This window comes from Vulpes vulpes, chromosome 6 (genome assembly GCF_048418805.1).
Source record: "Vulpes vulpes isolate BD-2025 chromosome 6, VulVul3, whole genome shotgun sequence".
Lineage (NCBI taxonomy): Eukaryota > Metazoa > Chordata > Mammalia > Carnivora > Canidae > Vulpes > Vulpes vulpes.
The window spans coordinates 97940915-97963788 of record NC_132785.1 but is presented as its reverse complement, the minus strand read 5'-3'; the positions used below and the strand labels follow the sequence as shown (position 1 = coordinate 97963788).

Genomic DNA, 22874 nt, shown 5'->3' with positions numbered 1-22874 from the left:
AAAGGTTTATAGGTTGGCCAGCCTAGGGCATATTAATATTATTATTAATAATCTGCCCCTCTCTCTGCTTGCACATGTATGTGCTTTCTCTCTCTCTCTCTCTTTCTCTCTCTCAAATAAATAAAGTATTAAAAAGACTCAGGCAACACAGAGGGCTGAGCAAAGCATAATGATGATAATTTTTCTTTATCCAGTTTTGTTCCTTTGAGCTTGAGTGTGCTAAAAATTCTATGGTAAGAACTTAGAAATAAAACAATTTTATTCTTCTGAGTATTCTCCTGAATTTTCAAATGCTAACAAATAGATAGTAGTTGCAATGCTACTTGGACATTAATTTAAATTGATATGAGTAGTAGGGCTCTTGCCACTGCTTACTCCAAAATATGTGGCATTGACTTAGGAAGGGAAATAGGTAAGGAAATTTGTATTTGAGACTTGGAAAGATGAAGACAAATATTTTTCAGTGACAGAACATTTGGTAAAGTTGCTATTTGTGGTTGCCTTTCAGTGTTGTAGCTCTTTTGGAAGAGATTAGAAAACAACATTAACAGTTGAGTGGGGGTTGTGACTGGTTACTTTTAGTAAGACAGGAGAAGAAAGGTGATCCCAGGCAAAGGTTGGCTGGCTTATAAGCAACTATGGAAAGGAATTGAGAATGGGAAGAAGTAGAAATAAGATTCAAAAGTCATTTACAAAAAGGTCCATTAAGACTCAATTTTATAGCAAAGATCAGATAATGGATGTGACATCTTACAAAGCTTGATGCGTTCAGTGTAGCGGCCATTATGGCCAGGGTCGGGAAGGGGAGAAAGAGAGAGAGAGAGAGAGAGAGAGAGAGAGACAGGACCAAGAAAGCAAAGCATTAGATCAGGCTTGAGAATTATACTTCAGAAATAACTTTTTATGAGACTGCAGGCACATGGAATTGACTGTAAACAGGTCAGAAACTTATTAAAATTTTTGGAAGATGTATATTGCCAAAGAAACCACAAACATGGTCTTAAAAAAAAATCTTACTATGTGAGCCTATACCACACCTTAGGCCCCCAAAATTTCACAGGCAGGAAGGAGCTAAGGAAGCTTTTCAATCCTGAAATAGGACAAACTCTCCAATCCCTGTATCAGGTTTGCCTATAGAATATGGACAAAGAGGGCAGCCTGGGTGGTTCAGCGGTTTAGCACTGCCTTCAGCCCAGGGTATGATTCTGGAGACCCAGGATCGAGTCCTGCGTCCGGCTCCCTGCATGGAGCTTGCTTCTCCCTCTGCCTGTGTCTTTGCCTCTCTCTCTCTCTCTCTCTCAATCTCTGTGTGTGTGTGTGTGTGTGTGTCTCCCATGAATAAATAAATAAAATCTAAAAAAAAAAAAAGAATATGGACAAAGAACCACCTCCGGAAGAAGGTGGCTTCTGGTCAGAAGCCACAGAGGACACTGGATGGGAGAGCTTATTCCAGGTAGCTTATCCCACACAGCAGGCTGGGAAACTAATAAAGGAGTTTACCCCACTGCCAGGGCTGAGCGGCCTTACAACACCTGCCTGGCAGACTGGATCACTGCTGTGGACCAGTGACTGGGGAGTCTTTGAGCCATATTCCCTGTCCCCTTTTAATGGGAGTGTTTAGTCAGCCTGTTTCCTGCCCCACCTTTGTCTGTCATGCATGTGTGTGTATGCATGCATATCTATGTGTGTGCATGTTTATGGCTGGTGGGGTGTGTGTGGATAAATCACCTTTCTAGTTTATAGGCCACTCCATTCCCAGCTTCCCCATCTTAGAAAGTGCCATTACCATTTATCCTTGGGCTTAGACTAAAGAGAGGCTTTTAAAAAAATTTCTCTTTTTCTCTCAAATTGTTCAACCGCTTGTCTGCAGACCTGTCAGTTTTACTGGCAAACTGAATCCAGAATCTGATCACCTCTCACCACATCCATTCCTACCTCCCAGTTCTAAGTCATCCTGATGTCTCACCTGGATTACTCCAAGAGCCTTCTAATTGGTACCCTTCTATCCTCCTCACTTTCCAGATTATCTTCCCCCAAAGAAACCTGAGCAATCATCTCAATGTGAGGTCATGTGAATCCCCTTCCATGACTTCCCTCAGATCTAAAACTCAAAGTCCCTGCCCTCCCACTTTTCCAAGTTCTTTTCCCTTTGTCCTCTCTACTACTCTACTCTCACCTTGGGGATCCCCCTCTCCCTGTGGCAGTCTGCATGATCCAGGTTTTCATTTCATCACTATCTCTGCTCAGATAGCCCTGCCTCAAAGAGACCCAACGGCTCTTTATTTTTCTTTGTAGCTCACACTGCCACCTGACATTCTATGGAATATTAAGGGAGTTTTATTTTGTTTATGGACATATACCTAACTCCAAAACACAGCCTGGAACATGATGAGTGTTTGACAAATACTCATAATGTGAATGAATATCTTGTTTGCTGCCATGTACCGCCATCAACAAGTGTTACAAAGCAAGTGCTATTAGGGTGTAGGATAGAATGGACCCAGTTCTTCCTGGGGCAGCAAGTGAAAGCCTCCTAGTGGAGCTAGCTTCACACATGCTCAACCTGTGCCATACGGGGCTTTGCACTTAAAGGGATCTGTTCTTGGTTTATTTATTTATTTATTTTAAAGATTTTATCTATTCATGAAAGACACACAGAGAGAGGCAGAGACACAGGCAGAGGGAGAAGCGGGCTCCCCACAGGAAGCACGATGTGGGACTCGATTCTGGGACTCTGGGATCACACCCTGAGCCAAAGGCAGATGCTCAACTACTGAGCCACCCAGGCGTCCCTGTTCTCGTTTTAATGCTCTGCTGTTGGTATCTCGAAATTCTTAATAATTTTGAACAAGAAGACTTGCATCCTTTTAATTGTGATATAATTCACACACCATACAATTCATCATTTTAAAGTATATAATTTAGTGCTTTTTAGTATGTCCACAATGTTGTGCAACCATCACCACTATCAATTTCAGGACCTTTCCATCTCCCCCAAAAGAAACCCCATACCCGTTAGTAGTCATTCTCCATTTCCCACTTGCCCCCATAGCTATACATATATATCTAAATTTGCCTATTTTGGACATTTCATATAGGTGAAATCAAATATATGTGACCTCTTGTGTCAGGCTTCTTTTGCTTCCTATGTTTTCAAGGTTCGTCCATTCTGTAGCATGTATAAGTACTCCATTCCTTTTTCTGGCTCAAGACTATTCCTTGGTATCCATATAGACCACAGTTTGTTTGCTGATTCACCAGGTACTGGATCTTTGGGTTGTTTCTACTTTTTGGCTCTCATGAATAATATGTTCCTGTGACTGTATGTTTTCATTTTTCTTGGGTATCTACCTAGGTGTGGGATTGCTGGGTCATATTGTTACTCTATGTTTAATTTTCTGAGAAACTGCCAAGCTGTTTGCCACAGAGGCTACACCATTTTATATCGTTCCAGCAATGTATGGGGGCACCAGTTTCTCTACATCCCCCCAACGCTTATTTTCTGTTTTTAATAGCATGTTATTTTTCAATGCCAGCCATCCTAGAGGATTTGTAGTATATTACATTTGGTTTTGCATTTCCTTAATGACTAAAGATATTGAGTATCTTTTCATGTGCCTATTGGACATTTGTATATCTTCTTTAAAGAAATGTCTATTCAGATCCTTTGAAGGGCACCTGGGTGGCTCAGTCAGTTAAACTCAGGGTCGCAGGATCGAGCCCCACATGGGGCTCCCAGCTCAGCAGGAAGCCTGCTTCTCCCTCTCTGTCTGCTACTCCCCTTGCTTGTGCGCTCTCTCTCTCTCTCTCTCTGTCAAATAAATGAATAAAATCTTTTTTAAAAAACCCCTTAAACCCTTTGATTGTTTTTTTATTTGTTTTTCTTTTGTCTCTTAATTGCTGAGTCATAATACTTCTTTATATATTCTGGATATTATAATCATATAAAATATATAATTTGCAAATACTTTCTCCCATTTTATGGGTTGTCATTTTACTTTCTTGAGAGTGTCCTTTGAAGCAAAAGAATTTTGAATTTTGATGAAGCCCAGCTTGTTTATTTAATTATTTTTGGTGGTTTGAGATTTAGGTGTCTAAGAAAACTTTCCCTAAATCAAGACACCCAGATTTATGCTGCTGTCTCCTTCTAAGAAGTTTATAGCTTTCAGTTCTTGCATTTAGGTCTTTGATCCATTTTGAATTAACTTTTGTATATGGTGTGAGGCTGATGTCTGTATTCATTTTTCATTTGTGGATATGTGGTTGAATCAGCACCATTTGTTGAAAAGATTAATCTTTCCTCATTGAATTACCTTGGTATCCTTGTCAAAAAGCAACTGAGCATAGATGCATGGGTTTAGTTTTGGACACTTACTTCTATTGAATTGATGTGTATGTCTGTTCTTATGGCATACCTCAGTGTCTTGATTATGGTAGATTTGTAATGAGTTTTAAAACTGCGAAGTGTGAGTCCTCCAGTTACATTCTTATTTCTTGGTATTATTTTGGCTATTTTGGGTCCCTTGCATTTCCATCCAAATTTTAGGGTCAGCTTGTCAATTTCTGAAAAATTGGCAATTAAAATTTTAATAGGAATTAAATTGAATCTGCATGTCAATTTCAGGAATATTGTTATTCCAATCCGTAAACATGAAATGTCTATTTATTTAAGTTTTTAATTTATTTCAACAATGTTTTGTAATTATTGTGTCTTGCACATTTGTTATTTTTTTCTAAGTATTTTATTCCTTGATGCTATTGTCAATGAAATTATTTTCCTAATTTCATTTTCAGGTGGTTCCTAGCTAGTATATAGAAATACTACTAATTTTATATTGTTTTTTTTGTGTGTGTGTCATGCATCCTTCTGTACTCCTTTCTTACCTATAATACTGTAAGTGTGTGTATTTCTCAGGAATTTTTGTATACATAACCATGTCATCTCCAAATGGAGATACTTTTAATTCTTCTTTTCCTTCTGGATGTCTTTTATTTCACTTTCTTAACAATTTCCCTGGCTCTGAATTTTTGTGTTGTATCGAGCCCTACAAATTATGTAGCTGGTCCTACTTCATAAAGAAGAACACAGCTGAGCTGAGTATTAAAGGATAAGTAGGAGTTCCCCAGCCTGTGAGGGGGAGGAGAGAGAACGCTATTTGCAGTATCACAGGTAGATTGTGGATCTCAAAGTGATTGAGTGTAGCAGGTATGTGGAGGGCAAATGAGGAGTGAAGGAAACAGTTTGGAGAGGCAGTAGGGATGGTGACTTATTAAAGCACTTTAATTTTATCCTGTGATTTTTTTTTTGCCTGGGATGCTATCATATTTGATACACAATAGCAAAAAATGGAATGAGGGGAAATGGGGCTAGAAATTGGGGCAGGGAGAGCAATTCCTGGATTACATACTTGAGACAATGAATCTAAATCTTGCTGGTTTTACCTTGGAATAGCCATTTACTTGGTTTTGAAGACTTTTTCTTTCTTCTTTCATTATTTTTCTTAAATGAAAGGACTTTAGGAATAGAAACAGAAACACTGAGCAACTATTTCAGAGTTATGGTAACACCAGTAATGGGGTTTACAATATATGTTTTGTTGCTTATGAAAAATATATTTTCATATTTATGATAGCCCCATTAATTGAAATTAATGACCTTCTATATGGTAAAGAAAAATGAGGACTAGAAGATTTCATTAGTAAATTCAGTAATAGAATTAGTAACTCTAGGATGTGTTGTATTTGCAAATTACTAACTACCCTTATCCATATTAGACATTACCTGACATATTAACAAAGTCAAAGATATTCCTTTTCTCCCTTCCCCCCTTCCTCCCTTCTTTTCTTTTTCCTATCCACTCATCTCCCTTTCCTTTTTCATTTTTACATTTATCAATTAGTTAATTCCTCAAAATTTATTTAGGACCTAAGAGGCTGAACTAGATCTGTAACACATTCCTTGTCCAAAGTAAAGCAAGGCAGCCATATTCCAAAATAGAGTGTGACATGTCATTTATACCCTTCCTTCAACATCTAAATTTATTGAATGACCATCTGTCACAGCTGCCATCACTGAGGCCTTCATTAAGATGAGCTTATAGCCTCTGTTACATACATGATGGTGTTTAATAAATACTGCATTGTTGTGTTAGTTTAGCCTGGAATGGATTGAAAGAACTAGAGTGCGATTAGTGACTAAGTTTCCAGAACCAAAGAACCAAAGAACAAAACCCACTAGATCCCATAAGGGTCAGACGAACTGCTGCTTCTATCTGATCACATATAGTTATAAATTCCTAGTCAATTCCCTAGATTCATGGATCTGGAAAGAGATGGGCCATTTAGGGGAAGCTCCCCTATCTTCCTTCAAATTATATAACACTAAATCCATGTTATTAAACAAATGATTCTAACTCTTTTTTTTCCTTGCCTTTATTGGATTTCAAAGTTCAGTACACATTCAAATTATTCAGTTTTGATATCACTTTTATGATCAAATGTCCTACTTTTGAAATGGAAAGCTCAGTTGGCCATGTTCCCTGTTAAGTTTAAGAAGCTTTTATCATTTAAATAAATTAAACCTTCCAGCATGGGCTCTGCAGAACATAATGAAGCAAAGCTTAAATGAAATAAACCTCTTTGCTGGTAGAAACAGTACAGGCTATTGTGCATTCTGCCAATGAATGTGTGTCTGGAATCATAGCCTGATTCATGATTTTTCTTTTTTTTGATTTTGTCCTTAATTTCTGTGGTGTTCATTGGCAATTTGATTTGCCATTGGGCAAAAGATAGAGGCAGAGTACATCAAGGGCAAGGGTTTTAGGTTATTAATACTGAGAAAACCCCCAAATACTGGAGTTTTAAAAGCTGATTTATTGTCATGTTGAGAATTATGGATACATAGTTTTTTCTTTAACATTGTTTAATTCACATGTCATTCTAAGAGCACTCAGATCCTTTCACATTTTCTAAAATAATTTCTTTGGAGGAATTAACTTTTTTTTTCTAGAGAAAAATATCATTTCTGTGTGATGTTTGTATAAAATCAATCTATATAACTTATGCATTTATTTGGCAAGAAATGTTTTACTTTCTGTATGACACATTGCCCATGTAGGAATTAGCTCAGTTATGAAAATGCTTATTGTTTGCAGATTCTTTCTTTCAATTGCCAAAGACTAGTGGCAAAATTTTTAAAAATCGAAATAAAAACATGCCCTTTTTCAAAATGAGAGAGGGAGACAAACCATAAGAGACTCTTAATCATAGGAAACAAACTGAGGGTTGGGGGGGAATGGAGTAACTGAGTGATGGACATTAAGAAGGGCACAGGATGTAATGAGCACTGGCTATTATATAAGACTGATGAATCACTGACCTCTACTTCTGAAACTAATAATACACTACACGTTAATTAATTGAATTTAAATAAAAAAAAATAAAGACCAAAAAAAAAAAAAGCCACACAAACAAAAAAATGCTCTTTTAAAAGGGCTTAACTAAATAAAATTTATCCATCTTCCCATTCTGTTATTAAGTTGAATCATTTTATTACATGCATAATTAAAAAATAAAAAACACTTCTTAAAAAGAAGGATTCAGCAGAATATATTTGAGAATGTTCATGCTTGTAATGGTAATGTAGAGTAATTACCATGCTATTTTTATGATGAAATGTAGTCTCCTTAGTAATAAAAATACATTGTTATTTAAATTTGGAGTTTAGGGTCATAAAGTTATCTTTAAAACGGTGAGAACTTATAGAGAGGGCCTATTACATTTAATGTTTTTGGAAAACAGTGAGTTACTTTCATTAGGCACCCCTGCTGTTTTATTTTCTTGGTCTATAATGCATTCTTTATAACTTAAGACAGAACAAAAAGCTGTCATACTTCACATATATGACATGGTTCAGCTGGTAGTCATACCTCAGTAGATTAGTCTTAAACCTTGTAAGCATGTTAAAATCATCTCTTCATTTTTTATTTCTTTGTTTTTAATTTCAGTGCTTATTACCCTGCATTAAGAAAATGTGACATTGTCACCACCTGGAAAATAAGTCCTTAATGGTTGTTATCGCATCCTTACAATGGAATCGAAGATAGGTTCTCATTCAAGTTTTTAAAAATTGATTTGTGGGTCAAAGGTTTAAACATGATTATATTTAGCCAGCATTTGTTAACTATCTACTTGTGTCCAGCAGTGGGCTAGGTGAAGGTGCCAGGAGGTAGATGAGGTAGTAGTGTTTGCCTCCAAATGCAGGTAGTGTTTGCCTCCAAATGCAGAAATGAGTAGACATTAATGATCAATTACAATAATACAGATAACATTGATTTGTAGTTTAGTGAGTGAAGAATAGTTTTAAAAAAGTAGCAAATCTTCCTGTTTGTAGTATTTTCTATTCCTAGACGTATCACAAACTTTGCTGAATATATGAAGAGGTTACTGAATTAACTAATAACATTTACTTATTAAGGACTTTCAGTGTAACACTGTTGTAGAGACTAAAGATAAAGCATGTAACAAATGAAACAAAAATCTCTGCTGCCATAAACAAATGAATCTAGGTAGTAGTGGGATGAAGAATGGTTTTAGAACCCAGGGAAAATTATACCTTTTGACCCACCCCACCCCCTATTTTTGGTAAAGGTAATATATTTAATATAAGTAGAAGCAAGTTAGAAGAAAACACAAGAGCTGCCTTGAAGAGAGCAAGAAGCTACAAAATGGCAGCTTGTGTTTTAAAGGGATATAGAGTAAAGCAAGCCTACTGGCTTTGCTTTTAAGAATGAGGGGAGCTTAGAGGCTGGCTCCCCCAACACCCTCCCCAGCTATCAATTATTCAGCAAGCGTGGTCCTTTCTTCAATTCACTGCTTTCAAGGATGGTTCTCCATGACAAATGTTCTATGAAGGGTTATCTGTTGGATGTGAAACTGCTGTATCACTCCCTATTTTACCCGACTCAACTATCCACATCTTTGTGGGGCCCAGGAGGAAGTGTCAAAATTCCCTTACAGAGCTGCAGTAGAGTGTAATGGTGACAACTGTTTGCAATCTGACTTCTTGGATTTATCCTGGCCACTTACTCCATGGTGGCCTGAGGCAAACCACTTAAATTCTCTGTACCTCAGTTTGTTCTTCTGTAACATGAGAATGATAGGACCTCTATATCAAGGAGTAGTTATGACAATTAAATGAGATAACACATATGTGGAAGTGACCCTTTGCTGTATGCAAAATTTTAATAAGTATTTTTCAATAAGTTATATTTTCCGTTCTACAGCCAAAATAAGTAAAATAAATTACATCTCACTCATTAAACTCCATCTAACCCAGTAATTTTGTAAAAGTTACCTCTGGCTTAGAAGCCTGGTTATGGTAAGTAGTTGATCAATCCAAGTATTACTGTTTTCCTTTTGGCTCTAGCTCAAATTCTGTAGCTTGAATAAGAAATTTCTTCATGATCCTCTCTTCCCAGCCCTCCCTCTTTACCTGCTTCTGCTTTCACTGGGCTTATGATTGCCTGTGGGCCTGTTGCTATGGGAAGGGAGGTCTACTTCACACCCAGGGCTTGTCTGTGAGATCTGGAGGGCCTGTAGTCACTCCTCAAAATGTTGGCCTTCAAGCTGGCTACATCTAACTACTGGGCACTATTTATTGTGTGGCATATATAATGGTCTGAAATGACCTGCTAGCAGGTATCCTACAGAGTGTGATAAATTCTCCTACCTCATGGTGAACCTTTGCCTCATCTGGCTTCTATGGGGCTGATGTCACCATTGTCTACCTTCCGTAGCTCCTGGGCCCATGGGAATCCTAGCCATGTCTATCCAGGCACACAAGAAGTGCTAGTAGAAACAAAGAGGAGAACCTTTCCCTTCTAAAGAGGGTGTATGCTCTTTCAGCATGCTTTGTTGACTCCAGAAAGTAAACAGCATGGATCCTGCTGCTCTGCAAACTCCAGATAAGTCAGGGCCTGTCTCAATGTTCCCAAGTGCCTCTAAAGCTCCAGGGGCTATGTCTAGTATCACCTCATCTTCTGTCCCGCTAGAGTGGGGAGATGGAAGGAAAGGAACAATGTGCAGCACTTAGGATTCTAAGATCCCAAACCTCTATTCTTTCTCAATTCCTTTTATATCTTCATGGTGGCAAAATATGCTAACCCAGTTCTATCTTATTCATCCCCTGATGCAGACTGGCAGCCTGGCTCTGTGACCGGATTCCCTTTGTACTAGGTAGTTTGGCATTTGGAGTCTCTGTTCTCAGCTTGATAGTAGCAGTCCAGACACCTTTGTTTGTTCTTGGTTTGTGGGGAGGGGCCAGATGGTGGTTAGGGAAGCTGCAAAAGGCTTATTTTATTGATGTTTTACATGGACTTTAATCATTAAGCAATCTAAACTTGCTAAGCACCTAATAATTGTAAGCAATCATTAGCCATTGTATTGAAATTATAAAACATAAAGCTCTAGCCTAAGATACTAACAAATTCTCAGTTCCATGGACACCAAATATTTTATTGTAATTTCTAAAAACTGTGAACTTCACACAGCAGTGCACATGGACACTACAGAGATAGTAATATTTTTGTCTATTTTATACCAGTAGTGTTGCCAAATTTAGCAAACAAGAATACAGGACATGCAGTTACATTTAAATTTCAAGTAAGCAACAAATATGCTTTAAAGTATAAATATGTCCCATTCAGATAAATAATGTCTGATGTTTCTGTATAAGTAGTATGTCTGAAATATTGCATGGATGTCCTGCATTTTATCTAACATTCTTATCTGCCAATCACCTGCCTTCCATCATTGAGAGTTTGAAATAGATAATTTTATTGCAAATCTAAAGGCCACTCTCAGTTACTACATTGCACCAAGGCTAAGGAACTACATTTAGAAAAACAAACAGAAATGTCAGAATTGAGTAGAAAGGAGGACATGGCCAGTCATTTGTCCCCTCATGTCAGTCCCTAAAACAGAATTAAGTACCTTTTCAATGAAAATGGATGGAATAGGAATATGATATCTGTGTTTTCCAGGTTTGGATCTGTCTCATCCAAAAAGAGTGTTAATATCTTGAAGTCTCAGCATAAGCTCTGTCTACTTAGGACAGCATGAGGAACATGTCAACCCTTTGAAAAACTTCTAATTAAACTGCTAAAGCTTTGATATCAGACTTTCAGATTAGTATTACATCATTTAAAAAGATCCAATTTCATGTGCCACTAGAAAGGGAAAAATATGCTGGTCTTTATAGACAGTTATCGAATTTAGAGAATATTTATTTTAAAATACAAATCATTACCACTTGATAAGATGTATTTAGGGCATCAATTTCAATTTAGAGATTGCTCTTAAAGAATTGCTATTCCCTGACTTTTTTGTTAACAGTGACCATAACTAGTATTGGTTTCTAGTAATAAATCGCTGTTTGTATGTTACTCTGGAAGATGTTGAATCTTTAAGAGGTGATGGAAATGGTTTCAAATAGAAAGTGATTTATGAGCGTTCAATGGAAAGAACCAACATATTTTGAGTGTCTTTTATATGCCATATACTTCACATATATCTCCAATCTAACCAATAAGTTAATGAGAGAGGGTGATGAGGTAAGTAATTTTTCTAGCCTCAGAAACTTGTCTGGTTCTGAGAGCACTGTATCTAATACAACTCTCTTCTGAATTTTCCTTACAGTCTTCACCTGCAGTTATTTCGTTCTTCAGAGGGAGTCTGAGCAAAAAAAATCTCACACTCATTAAATTCACTTCTAATTCTGATAATATTAGTGGTAATTTCTTACAAAAGTCAACACATTTACTTCTCTTGATGGAGTTTTAAGTTCTTCCCAGTATTATTTTCAAAAGACATTTTAAGTGGAATTTATGCATACTTACTTGTGGTTACCTATCTATGTATTTAATTCTTTTTTTTTTTTGTAACTGAAGTCTCCTTTATATCATCCTACTAGGATTTTATTTTTATGCCAGAACTACAAAATGCTTAAGATATAGATTACTAAATAAAAATATTTCAAAACAGAAAATACATCTAATAAAGCGAAAGCCAAAGACCTGGGGAGAATGGAGAGAGCAAGATAAGCCTTAACCAGAAACATCTAAATACCCAGGAAGCTAGTCTTGTGAGCCATATTCTCTCAGCTTCTGGTGACCATATTTAATAATAAGCACATCAGCCAAAAAAGGCCAGGAAATAGTTAAATGGCTTAAAAGATAAGCAAACGTAGACTTCTTTTTGTACAGCACAAAGTGCTAATTTCAATAGATCCATTAAAATAATATTTGAGAAACAGTAAAAGTGATGGTCACTCGATCCAAATTAATGTTAGGCATAGAGTTTATAGCATTGTATTACTGCTAGTGTTTTATACATATATATAAACGTTCAAATACATAAGTAGCTAGTTTCCTGAACTTAATAGAAAACCTATAATCTCAAATGCTTATCATCAGAAGCATATTAACAAATACAACTGTTTAAATGTTAACTAGGCGCTGTGGTCCTAAAGTGGGTCACTTCCAAAAAGTCTAATAATTACAGCTTATCATAGTAACTCTATAGTGTATTAGAGTAAACAGAACAGTTCTATACATGAGCCACACGTAAAGGCAGTAGTCATGAATATGTGGGGATCACTGGACATCTATTTCCAAAGCTTCCACTATGTGTGCAGCAGAAGGACAATCTTTAGGATCTTCGTTAGTGCATACAGAGAAAAGTTCAATTACTTTCTGGTACGTTTCATCCAGTTCTTCCATATTAACAGGTGGCCTCGTCCCCAAAGCTGCATAGTATGCTTCATCATCAAAGTCGCTTTCATCAAAAGTTTTATCTTCATCATCATCATCATCTGGAAGATTAATGTGTGGAATAGACAAAGTCATCATTTCCCACAGAGTCAGGCCAAAGGCAAATATGTCTGCCTTGTCAGTAATAATGCCATTCTCTTCCAAAGCTTCCTTGGGTTTCCAAGGCTCGGTGCCAATGTAACAGGCCTCAGGATCAGTCACAGTCATATTTTCATCGAGTGGCAGAGAGACTCCTACATCACAGATTTTAATTGTTTCAAAATCACCTTTAATTACAACATTTGAAGACTTTATGTCTCCATGAAGCAGTTTCTTTTCTTGGTGTAGATACTTTAACCCTCTTGCCATGTTCAAAGCAACTTTTAAAATTATGGCTGCTGGAAAAGGATCTTGGCTGTCTTTATTTCGTTCTTCTATTAAGTCATTTAGAGACTTTTCACCTCCATATTCCATAGCAAGACATAGACTACCATCACTGGCTTCAGTGAAGGCACGATAACCTACAATGTTTGGGTGATGGAGGTTTTTCAAAATCTTAGCTTCATCTATTAATCTCTTTTGATACATACTTTGGTAATGATCATTACATTTAGGGTTAATCTTTTTCACAGCCCAAGGAGAATGAGACAAACCTCTTGGAGATCTTTTCATAAGGTACACATTTACCCCAGTACCAAAGCCAAGCTTCTGCATAAATGGAGAGGCAGGAATATTTATACATGGAGTTGAACATAATGCAGATTTCTTTTTTTCCGATAATTTGCTTGGTGTCTTGAAATTATTGATTTCTTCCATTGTAATAAACACTGTTAACAGTCTTTGCGACCGGACCCTCCCCCATGTATTTAATTCTATAGTTAAAATATACTCCCCAAATACAAAACAAAAAACAAAAACTAATTCAAAGGATACCTGCACCCCTGTTAGTCGCAACATTATTTTCAATAGTCAAATTGTGGAAGCAACCCGAGTGTCCATCGGTAGAAAAATGGATAAAGACAGTGTGGTGTAAATAATACAATGAAATAGTATTCAGCCATAAAAAAGAATATCTTGCTATTTACAACAACATCAATGGACCTAGCAGATATAATGCTAAGTGAAATAAGTTGGTCTGAGAAAGACTAATATCATATTATTTCACTCATATGGAATTTAAGAAACAAAACAAATGAATAAAGGAAAAAAAGGAGAGAGACAGAGAGACAAACCAAGAAACAGACTTAACTATAGAGAACAAACTCATGGTGACAGAGAGGAGGATGGGTTAAATAGCAGATGGGGATTAAGGAGTGCATTTGTGATGAGCACCGTTTGATGGATGGAAGTGTTGGATCACTATATTGCACACCTGAAACTAAAAGAACATTGTATGTTAACAATACTGGAATTAAAAAACTTAATTTAAAAAGCCTCTGGAAATACGCACAGAAAACTATTAACAACACTTAGTTCTGAGGCAACAAATTGAAGTCTGAATGGGAGAAACACTTATTTTACACTGAAATTGTTTATAAGATTTCAAAGGGTGACAAGAGCCTGTATATAGGTTGCAAAAATGGTAAGAGAAAAACAAATACTAACAATAATAAACAATTTTAAAGAATATTGAAATTTGAAGAGCCCAATCTCCCACCCTATCATAGTATTACTTGGACAGCATCCTTACTTCTGTTTGGCTATTTGAATGATGTGAAGTTCATGAGTTTTCAAGACAATATATTCAATGAATAGATAGCAGTTTGAAATGAAGTCTATATTAAGATGACATTTGCCTCTCAGGAACTTTTACTTACAGATCTTAGTTCTGCCCTCTGGAGCCACATAAATAAGTATAAATCTCTCCTCGCACCCAGGACAGCTGCTGTGTTGTTAGTAGACCGTCTAATGTTTTGGTACTTCTGCAGCCTTGAACCCATAATTTGACCCCTAAGCGGAGGAAGTTATTAAAAATGGCATTGGCTATATTCGTATATAAAAGGAACACATGCAAAACGTAGCGATGTGTTACGAGGAAATTTAATGTATTTCCTCACACATGTATGCATACACACATATGTGCACATTATATGCGTAATATACTGACCTGCATATTTATATATCTTCTATTAAATGGGAACATAAACTGGGAAGCAAGGACCTCTCTTCAGTTGTCTCTCCGTTACGTTCCCCCTTCCCTACCCAAGGGGCTAGGACGAAGTTAAGCTAAGCAAGCTCAGTCAGTGCTCCTAGGGTGAGTTTTCAGTAGGTTGCATCTGTTAAGGGGCGGGGCTATATCCTCCCTTCAGAAAGGACCCGACCCGGTTCCAGGGTTTCCTCAACAGTAGAACAGCGCCTGCCCAGCATCCTGTCACACAATGACAAGTCCCTGTATCGTTATGATCATGCTCTGAACATCTCTCTCTCCCCCTCCACAGATCATTTTCCGAAAAATCAGTGACGTGAAGAAAGAGGAAGAGGAGCGCCTCAGGCAGAAGAACGAGGTCACCCTCAGCATCCCCGTGGACCACCCGGTGCGGAAGCTCTTCCAGAAGTTCAAGCAGCAGAAGGAGCTGCGCAACCAGGGGTCCACGCAGAGCGAGCCCGAGCGCACCCAGCTCCAGGTCGAGAGCCGCTCCCTGCAGAACGGAGCCTCCATCACGGGCACCAGCGTGGTCACCGTGTCGCAGATCACACCCATCCAGACATCCCTGGCCTACGTGAAAACCAGCGAGGCCCTCAAGCAGAACAACCGCGATGCCATGGAGCTCAAGCCCAACGGCGGGGCGGACCCCAAATGTCTCAAAGTCAACAGCCCGATAAGGATGAAGAATGGAAATGGGAGGGGGTGGCTGCGACTCAAGAATAACATGGGGGCCCATGAGGAGAAAAAGGAAGACTGGAATAACGTCACGAAAGCGGAGTCCCTGGGGCTCTTGTCAGAGGACCCCAAGGGCAGCGACTCCGAGAACAGCGTTACCAAAAACCCGCTAAGGAAAACGGATTCTTGCGACAGCGGGATTACAAAAAGTGACCTTCGTTTGGATAAGGCCGGAGAGGCCCGAAGTCCGCTAGAGCACAGCCCGATTCAGGCGGATGCCAAGCACCCCTTTTACCCCATCCCAGAGCAGGCCTTACAAACCACACTGCAGGAAGTCAAGCACGAACTCAAAGAGGACATCCAGCTGCTAAGCTGCAGGATGACTGCCCTGGAAAAGCAGGTGGCAGAAATTTTAAAAATACTCTCGGAAAAAAGCGTGCCCCAGACCTCTTCTCCCAAATCCCAAATGCCACTCCAAGTACCTCCCCAGATACCGTGTCAGGATATTTTTAGTGTTTCAAGGCCGGAGTCACCTGAATCTGACAAAGATGAAATCCACTTTTAATATATATATATATATATATATATATATACACACATATATATTTGTTAATATATTAAAAACAGTATATACATCTATATACATATGTGTATATACAGTATATACATATATATATTTTCACTCGCTTTCAATATGATGAACATAATATGGATTTTGATATGTAAATATTGCATGTCCAGCTGGATTCTGGCCTGCCAAAGAAGATGACTATTTAAAACATAGATATTGCTTGTATATTATGCAGTTGACTGCATGCACACTTTACATTTATTTATAATCTCTATTCTAATATAAAAAAAAGGTATGAATTTTGTTAACCAAGGCGATGTAATATTTGAAGAATCAGGGTCCAACCTGCCAATGTTGCCATGACAAATTTGATCTCAGGCTGAGTCTATCGAGTTGTCATTTTCTCACTGTTCTGTTAAGTTAAAATTATAGATTAATGCCAAGGGAGAGTTCAACCTTTTAGACTGTTGGCACCATTTTATAATCTCTTTTCATAGGATATTTTTCTGTAACTTAGTGTTAGGTTATTTTCCCCAACCGGCAGTGTTTGCTCCATCTAAATGATTGTTTTGTTACCTAAATCAGATAGCAGTGTGGGATATTGAGAACGTATTGCTATGAGTTTTGTGCATGAATTGCATTTTTGCTCAACTATACCTCTCCTTTTTCAACACTATACTTAGATAGTAATCATTAACTCTTATGTAAGGAAATCCCTACTCCCTCCGTCTTGGAGAACAGCTGCCATCTTATAAGCTGATTTTATCAACCCCATAAATATGAAACTATTAATATAGTATATATTATTATAGAAAAACTGCACCACAGGGTAAAAGGGCCTTTTAACAATTCACGTTAGTGATGCTGGTTTTCCAATTGTGATGAGTGTTCTAAATTTGTGTTTCTAAAACCCATCCAAAGGCAAAGTTGAAAGGCTCTTGGCAAAGAAACAAACAAAACACATTCAAGTAATTTTATCAAAATTTTAACTCTAACAATATAAAATAAAGAATGTACACAGACAAGTTTTTGCAGCGTATCTGTAATTTAGGATGAAACACAGGTACAGAATTGTTCACACATGATTCTCAATGTTTATAGGGATCACACACAAAACATGGTTAGAAAAAACTCTAAGACGTAGATATTAAGTTGCTGAGTTCAGAAAACTGCTTTTCTATCATTTTATTCTGGTTACAATTTTCTAAAGCTTTTTGCACACAGTTCTACTGCAGGACTTCTGCTGAGTTGATACAATAGACTACCATGGCTCAGGCAGATCCATTTATTGAAAGGGGGGTACTAAAGACTGAATTTCAGAGTCTTTTGAGTCATAAATCCTCTTCTTAGAAAGTGCCTATTATCAACTAAAAAACAAAAGTCACAAACAGTTGTGTATAGCTAGTCCCTTAAATGGTGTGTATTGAGAATAAAATACATGTTCATTTCTAAGAACTAAGAAAAATTTCTTTGTTTTGACTAAAGTCTATTTTATGCAGTTGATCAAAGAGGCATACTTTTACACTGGTGCATGAATGACATTTAATTGTGGGAACAGGGAAGCTACTGTTTGCATCAAGTTGAAAATATATTCCAGTCATTTGTACATTATCAGACCATCTGTACATATGCGTTAACAACATACACACAAGATGACAGCAAAATCAAAGGAGATATTTTGACCTACTGTTGCCATTTTTAAGAGCTTTTCTAACTGTCTCCCAGCATCCCCAAACAGAGCCACCAGAACTGAAAGACAAGTCATCATAATCAGACTGGAGAAATGCAGAACAAAGTAATTTATAAAAACAATTGATAATTTAGAAGTTCTATTAGAGCTTCTTAACATGCCCACAAGATGTGCCTCTTTAATCCAGCAGTCTCAGAACAGGTGTTACGTGCCATGGCTTCCATTTCCCCTCTTGTGCTCACAACTTCCATTACTCAGCATGGAAGTTTTCAGGGGAACACATCTCCATTCTATGCTATGACATCTACCTGCCACAGGCACAAGAAAATGAGGTAATCACACTATAAGGAATCAGCCTCAAAATCGAGACTTAAATTGCTTTCATGATGAGGATGGTACTTTTTTTATTGACCTCTGACATTTATTGAATTTCAGGGTATTTTTCTATTTAACCATGTGTGAGACAAGCTTGGTTAAGCTTTTAAAGGTGAATGAATGGTAAAAAAAAAAATAATCGGCATACAGAAATGGTCAAACTTTAGCCACATGCTTCAAAAATAACCACGGATGTAAAGTTATATCTGAATGACTAAAACAGCAGGGCAATTTGAAGTTGCAACCCACGCCTTTGCTTATTAGTGGTGCAAATATTTGCTGTGTTCTGCCATTGACTCAATTGGCGTACAATATTATTGTTCAAATACATAGGGCAAGAAACATGGTTTTGAACTCCTCCAGGTTGTCTCAAAGGGGGAAAATGGATCAATTGCTTGTTTATGGTGCAGTTACCACAGTATTCTTTTCCAGTCACCTGTGCTCCTATGTGCATGACACGACGAGGTGCTGAATGCACTCTGCTGTTTTCAGCAGAAATGCATGTGTTCAGCCAACACTGTATATAGGTAGTCTTTTAGGTTCCCAGGTTCCGCAATTCTTGCCAGTTGAACTTACTCAGATTTGAATGAAGGGTGAACACTTGCTTTAGTACGTGCAATAATGATATAGTCCTGTTCTGTGTTGCCTCAGCCAGCACATAGACAGTAGATTCTCTTTTGGGGGACCAGACGACTGCATGTTTTATTCTTACACTATATAGATGCTTTTGGTGCATCCAGAATAAAATTTTTATTATTATATTTCTGAACAACGTACTAATAGGAGTAAATAGATATGTATTTAAAATCCAAACATTTTCCAAAGCAATTTACATACCTTCAATATTTTTCTATGATAATAATAGAAGATCAGATGCTGTACCCTAGACAGGTGGTTGTAACGTAATAGGAAAAGTCAAACAATAACAGAAATGTGAGCTGTGCTTCATAATGACAAGTTTTACCAGTCTGTATTAGGATATTATTGCACTAAATATGATCTAGTAGATAGAAGAGCTTATGATAAAGAGGAAATAGGCACACAAAAGGCAGATGACAATACCAAAGTTACTCATGTCCCACCACAATGACATAAATAGTATTTAGAATGGTTTGGGCATAGATGTTGAATAGAGACATATACTTCATTGTTAAAATGGAAAATGATTTTTTATGACACTGGGTCTCATCTCCCTTGTACAATTGTCCTAACTACTCAGTTAAAAAAGATGTATGTAGATCAGAGCAAGAGAATTAGAAAATATGGGATTTTAAACTACTTTTAAATCTAGATGACTATATACCCCTGGAGTTCCCAGCATGTTAATAGGAATATTAATATGACCACTAACAAAAATGCCGTTTTGAAAATTAATCTTAATGCAGCCCAAATGCAAATCGCAGTTTCCTTTAAATTTAAGGAGATTTTGTTCTCCTGAGATCTGGCCCATTTGCTGTTCTATCTTAAATTACTAAATTCTTTTAGAAAACTTAAGACAAAATTAGCCTTCAGAGCGGTGACTTTTTAAAGTGTGCAGTGGCTGGTACTAGTGAAATTATGTGTCACATTCCTAATGAATTCTACTACCTTGTATAATTTTTATCTTTTAAGCTATTTTATGTCTCTTTTCCAAAATTTTATGTAGGTTATGAGAAAATTTATCTAGAATGTACATATCATACATGGATAACTTTAAAATATGAATATTTTGTAATTATGTGAATGTTGTGTTTTAATATTTTGTTACATATAAGAATATTTCTCTTGTGGTCCTGATGGAAAGGGAGAGAAGAAAGAACAATCTTTTGGAAAACATCTTAGGATTAGTATCTGAGCTCCATCTTGGATTCTGAATCTAGCTTTGCCACAATTACATTGTAACTCTGGGCAAATTAACTGTTCTTTGGTGTGTCTGGGCTTCAATTTCCCCACCAATAAATAATAAAATTAAGATAAGAACTGTTCCATTCTTATATCAAGATGATGTTAGGTCAGTGGGTAATCATCTTTCTTTCAAATGAAAATCACGTTAAGATAAATTATTAATTTTTTCTTTCATTGAAGAGCTGCTGAGATGTACTCTCTATTTTTCTAGGGTTTAGAGGAGATTTCTCTGGTCAGAGGTTGGTGGGAAAGGCACTGATGGCTAAATAATTATTAGTCACTGACATGTGAGCAAAAGGAAGTTGTCTGGGAATTTAGAACTACTAATTAAATAAACATGGAAAGACTGAAGGTCTTTTGAGATAAGAGAGAAAGAGAAAAAGACATGTAAATATTATGATTTTTGCTTATTTTATTTAATCATACTGCTCAGCAGAAATTCTCAATCTTGTGAGAAAGTTAAAAAAAATCGTTGTGTACTCAAGGTACAGAGTAGTTCATCTTTCAAATTTTTGTATAAAAATAATCTTGACTTATGATATATGGCTCCACTGGGCAGATGCTCTTATAACAGAATTCTTAATTGTGAAAGAATCTTTTCTGATGGCAAATTGATTTTTCAATATGTATCTTGAACTAGGAAAAAAGGTCAAAAAAGGAAAACCATTTGAATTAAATTAAAAAACCATTGATGTTATTGTGTCCTAAATTAGAGTGTTCTAATTTAAAAAGTTATAATTATATGATTGGTAATATTGATAGCTCTAGGAAGCCACTTAATAATATGTAAACATTTTATTTTTGAAAATGAGATCCATTTTGTTAGTATTTGTTCATTTTGCAAAGAGAGTCTTGTATCCTAAAAAATACACTCACATCTGCAGTCCCTTTGTGTAAAGAGCATAACAAGAGCACCTAGAAATAAGGAGGCAAATTGTACATACTATTAGAGACATTGAGATCTCTTATTGGGTTTTCTAATCTTGCTGTCATTATCAGAATTTTAAAGTTGTTATTACAAATTAGGAATTAGGCATTATTTTGAAAGCAGACACGATTTCTCAAGTTAAAGAAGGATTAGTTATAAATGCCTGATATATTTAAGAAACATTATGGGAGATTTAAGGGAATCCTTCATCATTGACCATGACTTTTTATTATCCATTCTAATATTTTTGACTTATTTGCTAAATAGTTGATAATGTTTATACTTGTATCCACTGTGATAGGCCATCCACTGTGATGGCATTCCAAATCACAGTTGTATTACATATGTATTCTACACATATGTAAATAAATATTTTCAACTTGCTCTCAGTCTAAACTTTGTACTTACACCCTACATGTCATACTTATACCCTACATCCTACATGCTCAGATAATAAAAACTCTTACAACTATCGAATGACATATATAATTTTTTTAGAGGATTGACACAGATCAACTTGACATTATAGGAAATGTTCTTATCTTGGTCCAGGAAGACAAACCAAGAGGCGATGTGTGTGGGGCTACACAACCAGAACAAAAACAAGAGTCAGGTTTTAAAAAGGTTAGTAGTGCCAGGCTACATGAGCTCATGGGAAACCTAGTCATGATTTCCATTTCCATCCTTGGAACAAATCTACACAGAGGAGCACAACAGTGGTCACAACAGTGGTCACAATTTAGATTTAAGCATGTCATTGGTAATGCTTAAGGGTGCATTAGATGGAGTCTGGTGAGTTTTTTATATAAGATTTTTTTCTCTTGTCTTGGCCTTACTGGTGTACATTGCTTTATCAACATTACTTTTATTGACTACTCTGTATAAGTATGTGCAACCATCTCTCTGAAAAGGATTGACTAAGTCTGGATCTTCCATTAGTTGTCCAAAAACAAAAAATGCGGAGGGGCAATAAAAATAGGGTTATTTGAATGGAAACAAAACCATAACATTCACGTTTCTGTAGTTATAGCTTATTTTTCTCACTGGCACATCATCAGGCAAAACAAAAGGACAAATGTGGATGCATTTCCAAGTGTCAAAGACTCCTAAACAATAAATAATGTGAATTTTTATTTTATTAAACCTAATTTTATTTTATTAAACCTAATTCAATCCTAGGACTTGAGCAAGTAATAAATTCAAACATATGTATGTTGCATACATTCTTTAGTATCATTTTCTCATCCTTAAGTAAATGAGTGCTTATGTGACATGTTTCTAGTATCCATATATGAATTATGAAAAATTCACAGTTTTAACAATGAAGTCACAGAATAGTCTCAGTAAAAAAGACACGTGTTGGGGTTTTTCATGCCTTTTTCCTGTGAAATTTAGATCTGTGATAAAATATTTTTCCTAAATTTTATTTTCACATAATTTTAATCATTCACAAGCTTAATATTAATATTTGTACTACTTCATTTTGGCATTTACCACTCATCGTCACAGTGTCTATTAATTTTTCACGAATATACAAGTTTTTTATCTCCTAGATTTTCCCCAACTTTTCTCATTTAAAATATTTCTAGAATAAGAAATTTAGATGCAACAAATAGTGACTTTACCAGTAATCCTATTCCTGGAAATGTGGGTTATTCTGTATGTTTATCATTTACAAATTAATAGACTTTTCTTAGGATAAAATACTCTGTATTTTGCTGGTTTTATTTTTCCATACTTGACACTTCTTCTCCAAAAACAACTAAAAAAAAAAGGAGAGAGAGAGAGGCTTAAAA

At 36.5% G+C, this 22874-nt stretch overlaps 1 protein-coding gene and 1 pseudogene across 1 annotated transcript in view; one reads left to right on the top strand and one right to left on the bottom strand.

Annotated features, from left to right (window-relative positions):
• Nucleotides 1–19724, top strand: part of KCNH5 (potassium voltage-gated channel subfamily H member 5) — a 264845-nt gene extending 245121 nt beyond the window's left edge. Inside the window, exon 11 of the mRNA XM_026000547.2 lies at nt 15248–19724. Coding sequence (XP_025856332.1) covers nt 15248–16195 — 948 coding nt within the window. The 3' untranslated portion in view covers nt 16196–19724. The remainder of the gene's footprint in view (nt 1–15247) is intronic.
• On the bottom strand, nt 12633–13632 carry LOC112927980 (lymphokine-activated killer T-cell-originated protein kinase pseudogene; annotated as a pseudogene).
• Nucleotides 19725–22874: the final 3150 nt, after the last annotated feature.